The sequence below is a fragment of the Panthera uncia genome, assembly GCF_023721935.1.
Source record: "Panthera uncia isolate 11264 chromosome B3 unlocalized genomic scaffold, Puncia_PCG_1.0 HiC_scaffold_1, whole genome shotgun sequence".
NCBI lineage: Eukaryota > Metazoa > Chordata > Mammalia > Carnivora > Felidae > Panthera > Panthera uncia.
The window spans coordinates 90351603-90368153 of record NW_026057582.1 but is presented as its reverse complement, the minus strand read 5'-3'; the positions used below and the strand labels follow the sequence as shown (position 1 = coordinate 90368153).

Here is a 16551-nt window from a genome sequence, read left to right as displayed (position 1 = left end):
TTTATTCTTTACTTTGCATCTTTTGTGACATACGTACTTAAATCTCACATTTAATATAATATTAAATACAAATAGCTCTGGATTTGGAGATAAAGGATATGTATTCAAATTCTTCCTCTCATATTAGCTGTGTAGCTTTGGACAAGTCACTTATTTATTTATTTAGTCATTTTTTTACCTGTCCTAGCCCCTCACAGGTTTGTTGTGAGGAACACATGAGCTACTGTCTGTGAAAGAACTTACCAAATTCTAAAGCACTGTGTAAGGGATTATAAACATTGTCTCCTCATGTGCTTTGCCCCCCCTTATATATTTTATGTGTTCACCTCTATGTTTGTGGGCAGGGATTACTTAGCATCCTTTTAATCCAAGCCTAGTTCCCACTAACAGATACCTTGGCTCAGGTTTCAACAACTGCCATTTACCTGAATGCCTTTTACTCACATTTTCTGGCACGGAAGCCTTCATTTATTTGTTCATTCATTTATCTGCTCACTTAACAACTTTGAGTGCCCACCAGGGACTATGAAGCATGTTTGATGTCCAAGGAGCAATGTGAGTACCTCAAGATATTAACATTGAACTGAGTAAATCAGACACACAACTAATTGTAGAAGATAATAAGCACCATAAGATACCTATACTGTAAACAGATGTAAGAGGGGTTGTTTCTGCCAAGGGAGGGAAGTGTGTCGTGAAAGTCTTCAGAGGAGGTGCTCATCTGTCTTGAAGACTGAGTAGGTAAGTAAGATAGGGCAATACAGGTGAAAGAGCGTGAGCAAAACAAAAGCGCTCTGGGAACGATAGGCAGCTCAGCCAGTAATTTCACTCAGTTATTGCTATGGATTGAGTGAGTACCTATTATATGGCATAACCTTAGGTTAGTTGATGGGATTACAGGGGTCAGTGTAGGCATCACTGGGGTGGGAAGAAAACTAGTCAGATTATGAAAAGCCTTAAACAACCATTTTTCTCCATACCATAGCAGAAAGGGTTTTCTCATATGTATGAGGAAGGTAAAAAGATATGTGAACCCAGTGCTACCAACTCCTCGATATTCACTGGAACCCTTTAACTTGGAAGGTGGATACAGAATGGGCTTTAGTGCATACTGGACAGCACTGTCTTAAAGGACAGGTTAGCATATACCCAAGTGACGAGAACATTCACACTTGAGGAAATTCAAGTAGTGAACACACACTTGGGAAAATGTGCTAACTCATCAGTAATGAAAGAAATACAAATTCAAACAAGGCAGGACCCAATAAGCAAGAAGACAAAGCAAAATTACATCTAAGCCTGTTTGGGTGATGGGGAAGCAGGCACCTTAGAGAAGGGCAAGTGAAAAAACCTTCAAGGTAGGGGTTCGGCGGGGAAAGTGAGGGATTCTGTGTGCTGCAGCCGAAAACTGAGGTTTGGGAATTGAAAGAGCAGCGTGAGCGGTTGGGGGAACCAGGTGGTGAAGGAAGGGGCAACCGGCCCCGGACAAGACCAGGTTCTTCCTCGCCAAAGGCCTGAGGCCAGGCGCCTGGGCGTTTCTAAGCAACCATAAGCCCGCCCGCTCCATAGTCAATCATTTCGTAATTGGCTCACGAATCCACCAATGGGAGCACAGGAGGAGCTTCCCGCCACCGCTGGCGCCCGCTTTCAAACAGCCATACATTTGCAACTGCAGGTGGACTTCTCAACTAAGCTTGAGAAAGGCGGAGACTTCCGCCTCTGCGCCCCGCCCCGAGCCGGCATGGCCCCGCCCACCAGAGCAGGTTCTAGCAGGCGATTGAAGGACGAGGCTGCTCATCAATGGCCTCAGCACTTCTGAGTTCGGTTGGGACGAGGAAGGAGCTAGTAGATTAGATCCCGGGTAAGGGGGTTTGTTAGAAGTCGGTCTTTGGCCGGGGCTAGGGTTTCCCCGTGGTGATAGCATCCGTGGCCTCCGGTGAGTTTCGCTTCTCAGCTGGGCTTGGAGCTGGGGTTGGAGCAGGTGCGGTGTCCTCAGGATTCTGGCTGAGGCTTTCCGAGGGCTGACCCGCCCCCTCCTCAAATCCGGTGGTGGTGGACTGTCCGCGGGTTGCGGGACTCAGGCTTTGACTCTGAAGGGTCATCGAGATCCCAAGTTCCTACTAATAAGTGGCGTGTGGGAAGCCCTCCTCGCGTCCTCCAGGCTGTTGGGGTAACCCTGAGACCCTATCCTGGGGACCCCCGCTGTGTCATCCTGGCGTCGCGCCTGGCTCACAGTGGGTGCCCCGTACACGTGTGTTGACCGAGTGCACGTGACGCTGGCAGCCAAAGCCAGCCAAAGCCTGCAGCCCCAAGGCGCCCTGTGCAGGCATTCTGCAGCTTCACTCTCGCAGTACCTAGTTATTGTGCTGTAATTGACCCTAAACGGAGTTCCTTGGTAAGGCCACTGATTTCTTGCGTCGTTCAGCCTGTTGGGTGCACTTGCTGCAATCTTCAGGCGCCCTGAATCGACTTGTCCAAGCTTCTGTCATTAGCACTGATCGCAGATTATTGCCATCATTTGTGTAAAAGCCTGTTCTCTTTTCCTCCACCAGGTCATGTTAAATTTTGTAATCTTGAACGGGGCTTGGCAAATAATTGTTGAATAAATGACTAGGCCTCTTAAGCCTGGCTTGGCAAGTCTAAAACAGGCTAGCGTGTTCTGGCTATGTTCATTCTTGAAAGGAAGCTAGCATCTAAGCAAGTAAGTAGATTTTCTTAGGGCATTTATAAATTCCCTTTGTGCCAGTTAACCTTTCCTATCTTATAGTCAGGAACTTAAGTCCGGTTTAAGCTGAATTTCACCATATCCTTCAATGAATGGCAATTTATATGCACTTGCTAGATATGTAAATGCACTCAACTAAGTGAGAGGCTGAAATTGAAGCCATAAGAAAAGTATAAGAAACATATAGTCTGGAAGTGCAAAAGAGTGACTAATGCCATAGGGGAACAGGAGTGGAAGGATATCTTCATCGGAGAAGAGGTTACATTACTTGAAGTAAGGTTTCCCACAGGCTGCCCATTTACCTTTCTCAGAGGTACTGAATGGTCTTTGTTTAACCTCTTCTGTAGCTGCAGACGCCCATTCATCGGTGATAATGTTTTAATAATAACGAAACTGAAATGAATTGATTGGTACATAGTGCTAAGCACCTTATGTTCATAATTAGTGAATATTCATAATCTTTGAGGTAGGCACTATTTTTACCCACATTTTATTAATGAAACAATAGAAACCGAGTGCTCAAGTTTGCACAGGTGATAAATAGAAGAGCCAGAATTGAGCCCAGGTTGTCTGCACGAGTGCCCTTATTCTTAACCACTGACAGCAGTATTGTGCTTTGTAATCTAAAGTCTTTTCTTTCTGTGAAATTTCTCTCAGCCTTCCTTTCTTCCTAATTTGTGCTTTACACTCTCCTCTATTGTAGAACTTATTACTATGTATCATTGTAACTGTTAATTTATATCACTGTTTCTCTAAGGGACTGTAAGCTCCCCATGGCTGATATCATATCTTAGATACATCTAGGATATAAATGGGCACACAGTAGGTGTTGAGTAAAATTTTATTGAAATAATGAATCCTATAAGGCCACATGAATGTATCATTCATTCAACAAATATTCCTTGTGTGCCTACTATGTGTAAAACATGGGGGACAAGCATTTTATTCTGCTCTCAGCTTATAGGTTTTTGGATGAGACAAAAACAAGTGCTTTTGGTTTTTAATATTTTGTCCAACTAAACACTCATTGGTTTTCCTTCTCATTGTAAGGAGGGCAAAGAAAACAACCAGGGATGACAAAATGAGTACTGAGATTGAGACCTTCTGATCTGAGTGTTTAAAAAAAAAAGAAAAATACAGAACATAGTCTCATAGTCTTGTTAATAGGTTCAGAAAGAGTGATCTAGGGGCGCCTGGGTGGCTCAGTCAGTTGAGCGTCCAACTTCAGCTCAGGTCATGATCTCATGGTTTGTGAGTTTGAGCCCCACATGGGGTCTGTGCTGACAGCTCAGAACCTGGAGGCTGCTTCGGATTCTGTGTCTCCCTCTTTCTCTGCTCCTCCCCTGTTCACATTCTGTCTCCCTCTCTCTCAAACATAAACATTAAAAAAAAAAAAAAAAAAAAAAAAAAAAAAAGGTGATCTATCTGGGAATAAAGTATTAACTAGTTTGCTATTAAAAAACATGCAGTGCACTTATTCTGCATCTTGATTTTTTAATGATCAGTCAGTAAATATAGAAATAGTTCATTATTTCTGTTAGTAGTATAGTATTGCCAAATTTGTTCAAAAGTATTTTACTAGGGCAAGTGTTATTTTTCAGTAGATTAATATGGCAGTTTTCAAGATAGTTTTTGCAGTTCATGCTTTTGACCAATCATGAAGATACCTATTTCCTACAAAATAGCCACCACTAGGTGTTATTAATTTTTTTTCAATTTAGTGGTTGAAAAATCATTTCATTGTTTAAATGACACTGAATTCTACATGAGCTTACACATCTTGTCAAGTTAATCGAGCATTTATATTAAAAAGAATTGTCATGTCAGTTGCCCATTTTAAATCGGGTTGTTTGTCTTTTTTCGGAGAGTTGTATGTTGGGACTTAAGTGTTTTGCAAATATTTTTCTTATACATTATTATCTTCTTTATGTTTTCATACATAATATTTGACTTGTATATGATGCCATATAAAAGGTTTTACTTTTTGTGGTTAAGTTTCTGTCAAGTTTTTCCTTATGGCTTTTGGGTATACTGTCTTACTATTTATTTTTTTCTTCTAAAGCAGTCTCTTATTGTTCTGACTATTATAGTATTCAGATATGAGTATTCTCTGATAGAAGTGGTAATTAGTAGTGATTAATTAGTTGAGGAAAAGCATTAGCTTTTATTTAAAATTTTAGTTAAAATACTATTTATTTATTTATTTATCTCTCCATCCACAGTAAGTTTACCAGATTTCCCTTTATGCCTAAAATCGTTTCTTAAGGTCTTCAATTGTTTGCACTTTTGAGAAGAAAAACTTATTTGTATCTTTTTTTCCCCTGTCTAAAAGATTTTGGTCTTTTCAGATATTTTCAGATTTCTTTAATGACTTGGTTTGGATTAAAAAAGCCATTCAGAAAAGATACACTTTGGTCTTTTACATTCTCTTCACCTAAAAATGAAAATACGTTGCAGAATTCACTATTCTCTGAGAAAAAGTAGCTCTTTATTTAAAATATCTGTTTTTAACAATAGGCTGTTGTAAATTTGAATGCTCTTTTTTAATATTCAATGGGAAGTGATGGCATGTTAGTGAAGGATTGAAAAAAAATCTCCTTTATTTGTCTAATACAGGAGAAATTAACCTAAATCCATATTTTGGCTTTAACTATAGAATATCGGAAGAGGTAGAGAATACTATAAATATCAGAAGTAGGAAAGATTTTTTTTTGTAAATGTTTATTTATTTTTGAGAGAGAGAGAGAGAGAGAGAGAGATTGAGAGAGAGAGACAGGGCACAAGCGGGGGAGGGCAGAGAGAGAGGGAGATGAAGAATGTGAAGCTGGCTCCAGGCTCTGAGCTGTCAACACAGAGCCCGATTCGGGGTTCGAACTCATGAACTGTGAGCGAGATCATGACCTGAGCTGAATTCGGACGCTTAACCGACTGAGCCACCCAGATGCCCCAGGAAAGATTATTTCTGCCTGGAGAATTCAGGAAGATTCTTAAGGCCTGACTTAATCTAATTTCTTTTAAGGAACCAGGATTTAAATGGGCTGTTTTCATTATCTGTTGATTCTGTAGACCTGATGTTCACTTGCAATAGTGAAAAACCCTAGAGATGTGAGCTTGTGTGTTTCCCTCACTATTTCAGCTGTATTATAGGCTCTTTACATTCAGATCTCCACCTTACTTAGGTGCACAAGAAGGTTCTTGTAGCTCCTGGGTGGAGACAGGTTTAGATTCCCTAGGCTTACGTATTTTCCCTCTCAGTGAAAATGTGCACGTGTCTCATCCTCCTTTTAGCTCTGGCACAAGAACAGAAAGGAGCGGGTCTGGTCTAAGAGGTAGAAGCTGGAAGGGTTTATGTTGTAAGGAGTTTTATTTGATAAGAATCGAAAGGAATGGGCTGGTTGTAGGGACCAGAGAGGGAGGGATAAAAAAGGTGGACTGCAAATTAGAGTTTGGACAAGAAGCATAATTCAGTCCTTGAAAAGTAAAAACTCGATGTAGGGGCATTTTCAGCATTAAAATTCATATCTGTGTTAGTCTGTAATGCCATGTTTCATCTATTCTAAAGTGCAGATTTTCTTTTCAAATTTTAATATCTACAGAGTCAGGCTGCAGTTTAAAATTAATGAGGTGTCATAATTTAATTGGCCATCTATTTTTCTTAGTGGTATAAATGGACCTGTGTGCTACCATCAAAGGTGCGTCAGGTTTGATGAAGTGGAACATCTTTTGCTTCTAGAGCTATTGGCTTACATAAAGGTTTGTGATCATAGTTCTCAGCTGTTAACATGAGGGAGCCGCGTTCTTTGTGGTCAAATGTATTTGGATTCCTGGGCCTCTGCTTCTTATTTCACTTCCAACTTAATGACATTTTAGAGCCCGAAAAAGTGCGGTGAATGAGTTGTGGCGCAGGCTCACCTCAAAGTGCATTTCCCTGGCATGCAGAAGAGTGCAGTGAATGGCAGGCAGCATTAGGCGGGTAGTTGATGACGCCCACCTACCTTCTCATCAGGGTCTTTTGGAGCTTTGAAATTCTGCATAGTTTCTGTGTCGTGTCGATCCCTCAGTATAATTCCAGTCATTGGCAGGCTTCTGACTGCGCGTACTTGAAAACCCACCTCCTGCTGCTCCTTCTGCCACAGCAGAGACTGTTCTCTAGAGAACTCTTGCTGTTGCTTTTGGAACGGGCACTCTACAGTGGTACAGCTTCACAGTCTTCACTTCCGTTTTTCCTGACTCGTTTTTGCTAGAACCCGATTTTACCAAGCTAAAGAGCGGCACGTTTAACGCTTATGTTCTGGGTGTGTGCTATATGGAGTTTCCCAGGTTGCAGATGGTTTTTGGGGGCCAGCTGTTAGCTCAGAATTTAGTGGCTCTCTTTTTGTTAAAACATGACCTTTGGATTCGTGATAGAGGACAAAACAAATTGTGGAGGATACTACCTTTGCCATATTTAATAAATCAAATTAGTCACTCTGGGCACATTCTTAAAATTTTTGTTTTGGCATATTTCTAGTTAATTATTTTGTGTGTGTGTGTGTGTGTGTGTGTGTGTGTGTGTGAACAAAAATCTTGCTGTCTTAGGTTATACTTTCCAGGCCACAAGAAATGTCTAGTCACAGGTTTATTAGCTTTTTGCACTTTGTTCTTTTCTATGAATTACTGCCATACAGCTCTTTCTGTGAGTCACAATTAATCTGTAAGCTTAGTCTTTATATTTGGTATACTAACCATTTGCCACGCGTGAGTTACATCCAACTTTTCCCTGGCCGCTGTCGTCTTTTGTGTGTGTGGCATCTCTTGGGTATTTGGCCTAGAAGATTTTTATGGGGTGTGTAGAAACCAAGCGTCTGTCTTTTTCTACAGGAAGACCATGTCACTGGATTTTGGCAGTGTGGCACTGCAGACGCAAAATGAAGAAGAAGAATACGACAAAGAAGACTATGAAAGGGAGAAAGAGGTAAGTTACTCAGAAAAACGACTAACCCAGTCTTCAGCGGTTTTCTTTCCTGACCAAAATTATATCACCTTGTATCATGTTGAAGGAGTATATGTTTTTTTTTTTTGGTCACCCCCTAAAAACCTGATGAGTATTTGAGCTTTTAAAAGGTGGTTGAGTGGAATGCTTCCTTTTCTGAGATAAGACTAAAACACAGTAAATGGTTAGATTCTTGAAGATCTTTTCATTTAGGAGGTACTGGTTGGCTTTGGAGGCAGACGCCTAGTTTCTAGTTGCTTGGAATAGTGCCTCGAACAAGTCCAGCCAGGTTCTTTGGTTCAAGTAAGTAGCTTATATCCTCGTGCAGGCAGACCATAAACAAGTGAATTAAGTAATTCGAGTGAGTGATAATTTAGCACCGATAAGTGATAGGTAAACAAAATAGAGTGATATTAAAGCAACTGGTAGGGCACTAATGAGGGAAGGTCTTTTGGAGGAGGAAATGCCTGAGCTGAGACTTGAGTCATGAGGAGCAGCCATGCAGAAGCCTGAGGAAGAATATTCTAGGCCAAGACACCCACAGAGCATAAAGCCCTATATCTCTGCAGAACAGCCAGAAGGCTGTGGTGTGGGGATTGTGGGACCGAGGGGTGAGGGTGCAGATAGGGTGAAGAGGTGAGCTAGGGCCAACTCATTGTATGTCATGGTAAGATGTTTGTATTTTATTCTAGCAGTGGGAAGTCAGTGGAGGATTTTAAGCAGGGAAATGGTATCTGACCATATTGTTCAATGATCTTACTGTATGCTGCGTGGTGAATAGACCCAAGGAGAAAGGGAGTAAAAGGAGGAGACTATATTTTATGTCCATATATATAAGAGTTGAACAGAATTCCTGGCACATGGTAATGTTCAGGAAATGGTGGCAATAGTAGTAATAGCAATTGGTGAAAGTCGATTTGATAGGATTGTTTTTAGTTTGACTCAAATTTCTTGATTGACGATGATGATGGGCTCTTTTTGTATTGAGACTATGCTTGATATGATCCATTTTCTAATATATAAAACAATCCTTTTTAATCATTACTGTGAACCGTTAGTATTAACAGGAAGCCGAGAATAGGGTCAGTTGCCCATGTAGCTGGCAGTAAGTAGAGTTAGGATAGAGATAGAAAACTGGCAGCTCAGTGGATTTTTGTCCATAGACGATTTGTATTGTTTGGCTGCACAGTGTTTTTCAAAGTTCAATCTATATTTAAAGATTGGAATATTTCATGTAACAACCCAGAGTTTCTGGCTTGTCTTGAAACGTCCTAAGCCCCGGCCACATGTGGCCTGTGTCTGCACATGGCAGCAGGCAGGCTGGATCTGAGCAGTGGCTGTCCCTTCCCAGCTGGTCACAATCCTCTCGCACCAGCGTGGGCTTATGCACTTGCAGGCTTCGCTCCTGTCAATTCTGTGCCAGGTCACTGAGGGCATTGGAGTCCGTGACCCTGGCCAGGGTTTCCGGATTTTGACAGGGTCCTTCCACAGCAGTTGTGGGGGTGAGGGTTTTCTGTTACTTTGTGAACTCACAGCATGAGGTTTTCATGACCCTGATGGCTTTGGATAGTTTGCTGGAATTTAGCTACTGGGATTCTTGAGGGGATCAGTTTAAGTAATTATTATAGTAGACTTTAAAGAAGAAGAAAAAATAATCTGACAGGTGAGTTTTCATTGGAAAAGATATTAGAGAGATGGTTAGGGTATTAGAGGGAACTAATTAGAGATGTATTGTGTGGTGACAGTTTTAAAGGGGACGTTAGTTACAGAGGAAATAGATTCTAAGTATATAGAAAATAGACATAGGGATCATTTCTTGATAGGTTATACCCTGAGATAGGGAATTTACAGAAAAAAAGGAGCTCTTAAGAAGTGAAGTACCTAAGAATGAGTGTTTCTAGCAGAGTGGAAGAAAATACATAGCCAACTTGACTGTAACATGATGAATATGTTTCGTGTTAGTAAACAGTGTTTTTGCCTTTTTTTCTTTAATTGTGGCAAAAGTAGAAGTGAGATCACAGGCTGTAGGGTTTCAGATTCACCAACAAAATTCAGGGTTATTGATAAAAACTCAGCTCATGTGTATGTCATCACTGCAAGTTAAAATGGTAAACTGGCTGATTGAACCTAAGTTTGTTTGCAGATCCAGAGTCCATTCCAACCTCCTTAGTCTGTCTGACCCTATCGTAGCAGAACTTTTCACAGCCTTGCGAGGTTTAAAGAAAAGAGTGGTCTTTTCCTGCTCCCTGGTTGATAGCTTTGGGATTGATAGCTGGGTTATAAGCGTTAGTAGTTGGCTAATGCATATTGCTTTCTCTACGTAGTGAATCACTTGGTATTCGATTCGCTTATGTAGGAGGAGTGTCTGAATCCCTGAGAATGTAGGGCCAAGCAGGCTATATTGGACTTATAGTCTTCTCTGCTCAGGATTTGTGAGATCCTCTTTGTAAATGGTAGAATAATCCTGATTTTGACCTTTTGGTGTGAATGATGAGTTCCTGAGTTTAATTTTGGTCCTTTGGGATCAGTTGGGATTTTGTCCACACTTGCCTATAAATCTGTGAATAAGCCATAGTCAAGTTCCATCTTCCATGCCGTCCAAATAGCAGCTCTACAATTATGATCTTGCCTTTTTCATTTCTGTTCCCTCCATTGGTTTGCATTGAAGAGCAAGGGGAGGAGGTCCATTTAATCTTCAAAAAAGGAAAGTATTTAGTAAAGTGACTCAGTAGTCAGAGGACGTTTAGACCAGTAGAACCTCAAACCACAGAGGTCTAAATATGTGATTAGACCCATATTTTTAAAAAATCTCCAAGAGTTTCACAGAAAAGTAAGGCACTATAATCATTTCTAAATTACTTCAGTTCCTAATGGTATAATGGTAAAAGTTTGGGTACTGTGGGCCAAGGCATAGCAGAGAAGAAGTGCATAACCTGTAGCCTCATCCAGTCTCTCACCCAAAACTCCATCTTCTACAGAGTAAACAGAGCAGATAATGGTGCAGCTGAGTGAGGGTGATGATACCAGGGAGATATGCTGTCATGTTAATTAATATTCATATCACTGATAGTTCTTACAACTTGTTGGATCACATTACTTTCTTGCTGTACGATTTGAGAATTAGGGATGTACTTGTCCCCCTTGCTACTAAGTGGACCTCATCCAAAGTATTCTAGGCAAACTTTTACTTGTAAAGCTGGAAAAGTGGAATTCAAAAGTTCTTCTGTTAACTCATTCATAATTGTAACAATGTGATTTTTCAAAATACTTGTCACTTAAGTCAGTGTGCTTTGTGATTTCATCATGGGTTATTATAGAGTTGTTATTGTTGTGATAGGAGTGGTTACAAGCTCCAGAGTTACTGGTAACCCTACAGCTTAAGGTAGATTGTCACTTGGGATCTCACAGGTTGCTGGAATACACGTGAACTTGCAGTATTACCAGAAACAGCTCTGTGATTATTGCTTTGTTCTCCGTATATGAGTATGTATTTTGGAGCTGGTGGTTTGGGGAAGAAGTACTAGTAATCTGTGCTCTCAAGATAATACTTGCTGATGATAGTTCATTTAGTAATGTTAGATTTGAAGCCTGGAAAATGATCTTGAGTAGAAATGTAGGTGCTTTAAGAAGCAGATGGCAGAGAGAAGCTTGCACCTGGCCATGCTGATTTGAGTCCATTTGGTTTTTATGTCAGTGCTTCTCTAATAGAATAATAAAGCTCATTTGAGATTTTTGAAATCCTGTGTTTTAAAGAGGTAGGGTTTCCACTGCAAAGCTTTTCTTCTACTTTCTAACTGCCTTGTTTGATGTAATTATAGGAACAGTTTGACATTTTGTCCCCACTAGAGGGGGTTGTGAAGCCAGTATTTGTTTACATTTTATATTATTTGACGTATTTAGTGGAATTTTCTTGTCATCACCTGAGAAAATCAAAGAAACAAATGGTTCAGTATTCATATGGTAGATATTTTTCTTTAGCAGTTTCTTATGCTTTATCTGGATTATGCCTTTGAATGTTTCTTATATAGGTATTTTTCAGGGACTGTCACAGTGGAAACAAAAACCTAAGTCTGGCTGAGTGTGGTTTGATCATATACAAATAGGTAGACATAAGTGTCTTCCAGTGACCAACAAAATGTCACGTAGAAGAAAATTGGAGTGGGAATGGGGAGATTCAGGTTCTGGTGTGGGCTCTGGGACCGTAACTCTTTTCCTGGGCATGCCCCTTACCTTCTCCGGGTCTTGCTTTGCTCCCCTTTAGAAGGAGAGATGTGGGTTGGGAGGAGCTCCAGTGTTCCTTCCAGGCCTGGAGTTTTGTGTCATCTGTAGGGCAGCCAATATTTGTTGAGGAAATGCTGCCATATTTCTTTTTCAGATATGTGGCGATCTAGACACAGTCTTTCCCACTAACATAAAATTTATTTCATTAATGGAATGGATTTAAAAAAAAATTCTGCCTGTAGTATAAATCATAAACTAAAACTCTGGTTGCCAAGTTATTTGGCCCTTTATCATTCCCACATTGGGCCATTTCAAGGATGCTTTTAACTTGGCTCTTAGGTTAAAATGAAGATTCTGCTTAGTGTATATCCATGAAAGCATTCTGTAATAATTCACATTTTAACATATCAGAATCTTTTCAGTGTGTTTGTGAGGTAACCTGTTCAAAAGGCATATGAGTGTTGGCTGTTCCATTTGTTGCTTTTCTCCTGGGAAAAGATGTGAAGATGTGTGGCAAGTAATTCATGCTTTCATGAATGTTGAAGATTACAGTCTCTGAAGACAGTCTGTTTAGTTAGGTTGAAAACCCTAGCAAAAAGTTTACATGTTCTCTGTTTTACATTCCCCCTACACATAGGCTGTTTGGGTGTTCTGCATGACTTATTGCAAAGTGTTTTGCTGCTCAAGTTCTTTGAGTAAAATGCCCTCAGGTTTTTCTTTCTTTTTAGGAAAGAAAGCTGTGAAGTAGCAAAGAGAGAGGAGTTTATGGAATGGCTTAGAATGCATTTCAGTAGAGGCCTTAGCAATGGCAAATTATCTTTTTTCTATGGGAAGGTATCTCTTTAATGATTAAACTCAGTTGACACACAATAATATCCCACTGAAAAGATTACATTTGCAACCCAAAAGCAATCTGTTGAATTTGAAAGTAATGAGTGGAATTAAATGTTGTAATTTATAAAGAGTGTTCTCTTTGCCCTTGAATCTGTATTTGGTAGCTAGGTGGGTTCTTTAATGAGGAAAATTTATAGTTTATAAAATTCTCTACTTGGTATCATGCTAAGTTGATCTGGTAATTCTGTGTTTTATGGCGAAAGTTCAATGACCGAAAGCAAAATCTATTTGACAGTGTATATGAGAAGGGCACACTTTGATCCTGGGAATGGAAGCCTTGGGGGTGGGATTTTTGTTCCCGAATGCCCTTATTAGGGGGACTCACCTCATTTAGCTTCTTTCTGTCCTGAAAGTTATGGAAGCCAGGAATATGGCCCAACTATGCCAAAGAACTTCAGGGAAAATTTTTTTGAAGGTGAATGAAACGGTTTCAAAGTGTTAGCATATCTGTAAAATATTTTTTAAGAAACTAAATACTATAGGGATGATTTTGCTAGTTGTTAAGTTCATCTATGGATCCAGAAGCATTTTGATGAACTTTCTACTTGTGCTCAGATTAATTTTCCTCCGTGGATGCCAGTTGTGTTACTTTTGTGGTGTCACAAAGAACTGCTTAATTATTGTATAGCTTTTTCTGTCTTGGTGAGAGGAAAAAATGTACTATTCCGATGTCCCTGTCAAGGTTCCCCTTAATGATAAGGCTATGTACTTGAACCTCACTGAAGGTTTACAAGAAAATATTCTTTCTGTACAGGAGTCCTTACTTGATGTAAGTATAAGAGATTTATTTTCTTGGTATTTTTCTCTGGGTAGTGTGTGGGGGTAGTCTTTTTCCTTAAAGCAGTGGTACATAATTATAGACAAAACAAGTTTGACTACTTTAAAAGACATCATATATGATTTTTGCTTAGTGAATTTTGTGTCTTTCTCAAATCACTTTGCTACCTTTCACTTGAGGCATGCATGTAGTATACTAATAGATTGATGTGTTTTGTTCCATTTTTAGTGTTTCTTTTTCTTTATGTCTTTGGATCAAGTCTGATATGGCTAATTCTCAAAAAGGTTTTTCAATTAGCCAGCATGAGCAGGTGGCCAATAAATCAAGGTCTTGGTTGTTCATACTAATATCGAATAAATTTTGGGACAAAGTTAACTTTTCACTGGAATAGAATAAGAATGTTTTTCTCATGTTTCATTTTTAAAGAACAACATGGGTTCAGAAAATTAAAAAAAAATAATACAGTGAATATTAGAAATATATGTGGGGTGAGGAAATATCCCCCTCCCCTCCTCATATACCCCATTTCCATTCCCAAATTTGACTTCTCCAAAATTCAGTTAACAATTGGAGTATTCGTTTGAGACCTTTCTTGGAATATTTTTATTTAACTTTATACATATGTATTTTATTTCAGAAGGTTTTTGATTATAAATGTAATACTCAGACATGTTTTATAGCTATATTTCATTCCTTCTATTCTAAGGACAGAGAAATGGGGAGAAAAACTTGCTATAGACTAAGAAGCATCTTGTTTTGTTTCCTCCAAGGTTTTACAGAGTATTTAATATTTTTAAAACACACTCACATTACGTAATTTTATGGGATTCATTTATGTGCTGCGGAGGACTCAGTCAACTTGTTAATTTAACCAGTGCTTAATTTTAATGAGAAATCATGATGATGATTTCAGTTTTCTTCTATTTAATAATATTTGAATCTTCTGATTGTTATTACTTTTAAGACATTATATTGGAAATTGAAGAAAGACATTTACAGATACTGAAATTCAACAAATTAGACAGTTTATTCATCTCTTAATCACGGTTTATTTTGAAACTTAAACGAATTTGTTTTTATCTAGTTTTTATAGGCGGGATGCTAAAGGTGTGATTTATCTAGAAAAACATTACAGAGTGAGGTCAAATACTTTTATGTCAGTTTTGGAGTTATGCTTTTGAGAGTGCTATCTGTGGAAAAGTGGACTTAAAACTCTTGTTTTTATTCAACTGTTTTACAAGAGCTGAAGTATCATGTATCTTTTCATCATTGGAATTAGACACCAGTCTGCTAATTAATCACTCTCCAAGGGGTTTCTGTCACATTATTAGAGCTTTTAAGGCTTCCGGGCCACCTGCCGCTGCTGCTGGAACTACTGTTTTCACCACCTGGCCCAAGTAGAGCTGGCTCCTCAGGCTCCCATGGGGAATGTGTGATTCTCAAGTCCCCACCTTCTGATTACTGGTCAAACAGGATTCTGAGACTCAAGTCTGCCCTGTGGTAACATAATACGGTGATTGTACCATTGTCATGACTTCCTGTGTGTCTATAAAGAAGTTTTAAAATTCTATTGTAATGTATGTGTGTTTTCATCTAAGACTTCTGTAGGAAAACGTGTAAATCCTTCTAGTGTAAATCCTGATATTACGCATTCCCCTGTTCCCCACATGAGATGATGAACATAATGTGTGTGGAATTTAAAACGCTTATTAAATGGAGAAATTAGGAACTTCTTTGTCTTCTAAAGTCAAAATCACGCTTTCCAAGGCAGCTTTGGCTTGAGTTTAAATGTTTAAGTCAGTGTGATGTTGATGCTGGCTCTCCTGTCTTAGTTGCAGCAGCTACTCACTGACCTACCTCACGACATGCTGGATGATGACCTGTCCTCCCCTGAACTCCCCTACTCGGACTGCAGCGAGGACGGCACAGAGGGCGAGTAAGGACCGGAAATCACTTTCACTCGTATATTAGAAGACCCTAAGACTCTTTCTTTTGATTCTCTGTAGGCAATAATGTACATGATTATAAAATTGTAAACTGATTCTTAGAATTTTAGGTGAAGGTTGGAGGGAAAACATGTTAAAATCTTGGGAGTTCTCTGTGATAGGCTCTAAATCTAAAGTATCGATTTTTCTCAAGACCGCATCGCTCTGAGCAATTGGAGATGAACTGGCATGAGCATCAAGTGCTGCCTAAATCTCAAAGTGGAAATGTAAGTATCTGGTGGATGATGACTTTGGTGAGGGCGGGACTAGATCTTAGTGCCTTTGTTTTACTTTTGTTATCTACTAGGACTATAATGAGATTTGTGATGTATATACTGGAGAGAAAAGTGGCAATGGCTGGGAAGACAATCAAAGTAAAGCTGACGACCAGCATCCTGGGTACCATCCTAATGAAGTTGGAGATGAAGGCGGAAGTGGTTACAGTCCTCCAAGTAATTACGAACAGACCGATTTATATCACCTTCCTGAAAACTTTAGGCCATATACCAATGGTCAGAAGCAGGAATTTAATAGCCAACCAACTAATATAATTAAATTTTCAGATCCTCAAAGGAATCATTTCCAGGTATTGTAAGAACTGGACTTTCAGGAATTCATGTGTATGTGTGTACACATTTGCTTGTGTGTGTTTATTTTTAAAATGTATATAAGTGCAATGGTAAGCTTTATTTTAAGTACAAAAAGTCCCGAGAGTGCTTTTATTCAGGCTCGTGCTGAATTAGTCATGCTGTTTTCTGTTTACAATCCATTCATGATCTGAAGGTAGAATTTTAAAATAAGAGGCTTTATAGAAACAGTTAAATATTAAAAGTTAGGTTTGCCAAAGAATCACCTCACTTACTGCTGCTTCTGGCTTCTACTGTGTCACCGTGCTTCAATGAGAAGCTATGTTCAGGTATGTTGATGTAATTTTAAAGTGGTAAATCTATGTAGATGACACCATTTAGTTACCTTG

General features: G+C 39.4%; 1 protein-coding gene across 6 annotated transcripts in view; it reads left to right on the top strand.

Moving 5' to 3' along the window:
* Positions 1 to 1869: 1869 nt before the first annotated feature.
* Positions 1870 to 16551, top strand: part of CEP152 (centrosomal protein 152) — an 87227-nt gene continuing 72545 nt past the window's right edge. For 4 of the 6 annotated variants that reach the window (XM_049613602.1, XM_049613599.1, XM_049613604.1 and 1 more), the window contains exons 1-5: positions 2034 to 2395; positions 7586 to 7679; positions 15423 to 15526; positions 15730 to 15802; positions 15883 to 16161. In XM_049613602.1, the coding sequence (XP_049469559.1) occupies positions 7593 to 7679; positions 15423 to 15526; positions 15730 to 15802; positions 15883 to 16161 (543 nt within the window). In that variant the 5' untranslated portion in view covers positions 2034 to 2395; positions 7586 to 7592. Of the gene's footprint in view, positions 1937 to 2033; positions 2396 to 2538; positions 2702 to 7585; positions 7680 to 15422; positions 15527 to 15729; positions 15803 to 15882; positions 16162 to 16551 lie in introns of those variants that run through there. The other 2 variants (XM_049613601.1, XM_049613600.1) reach the window with 2 other exon arrangements.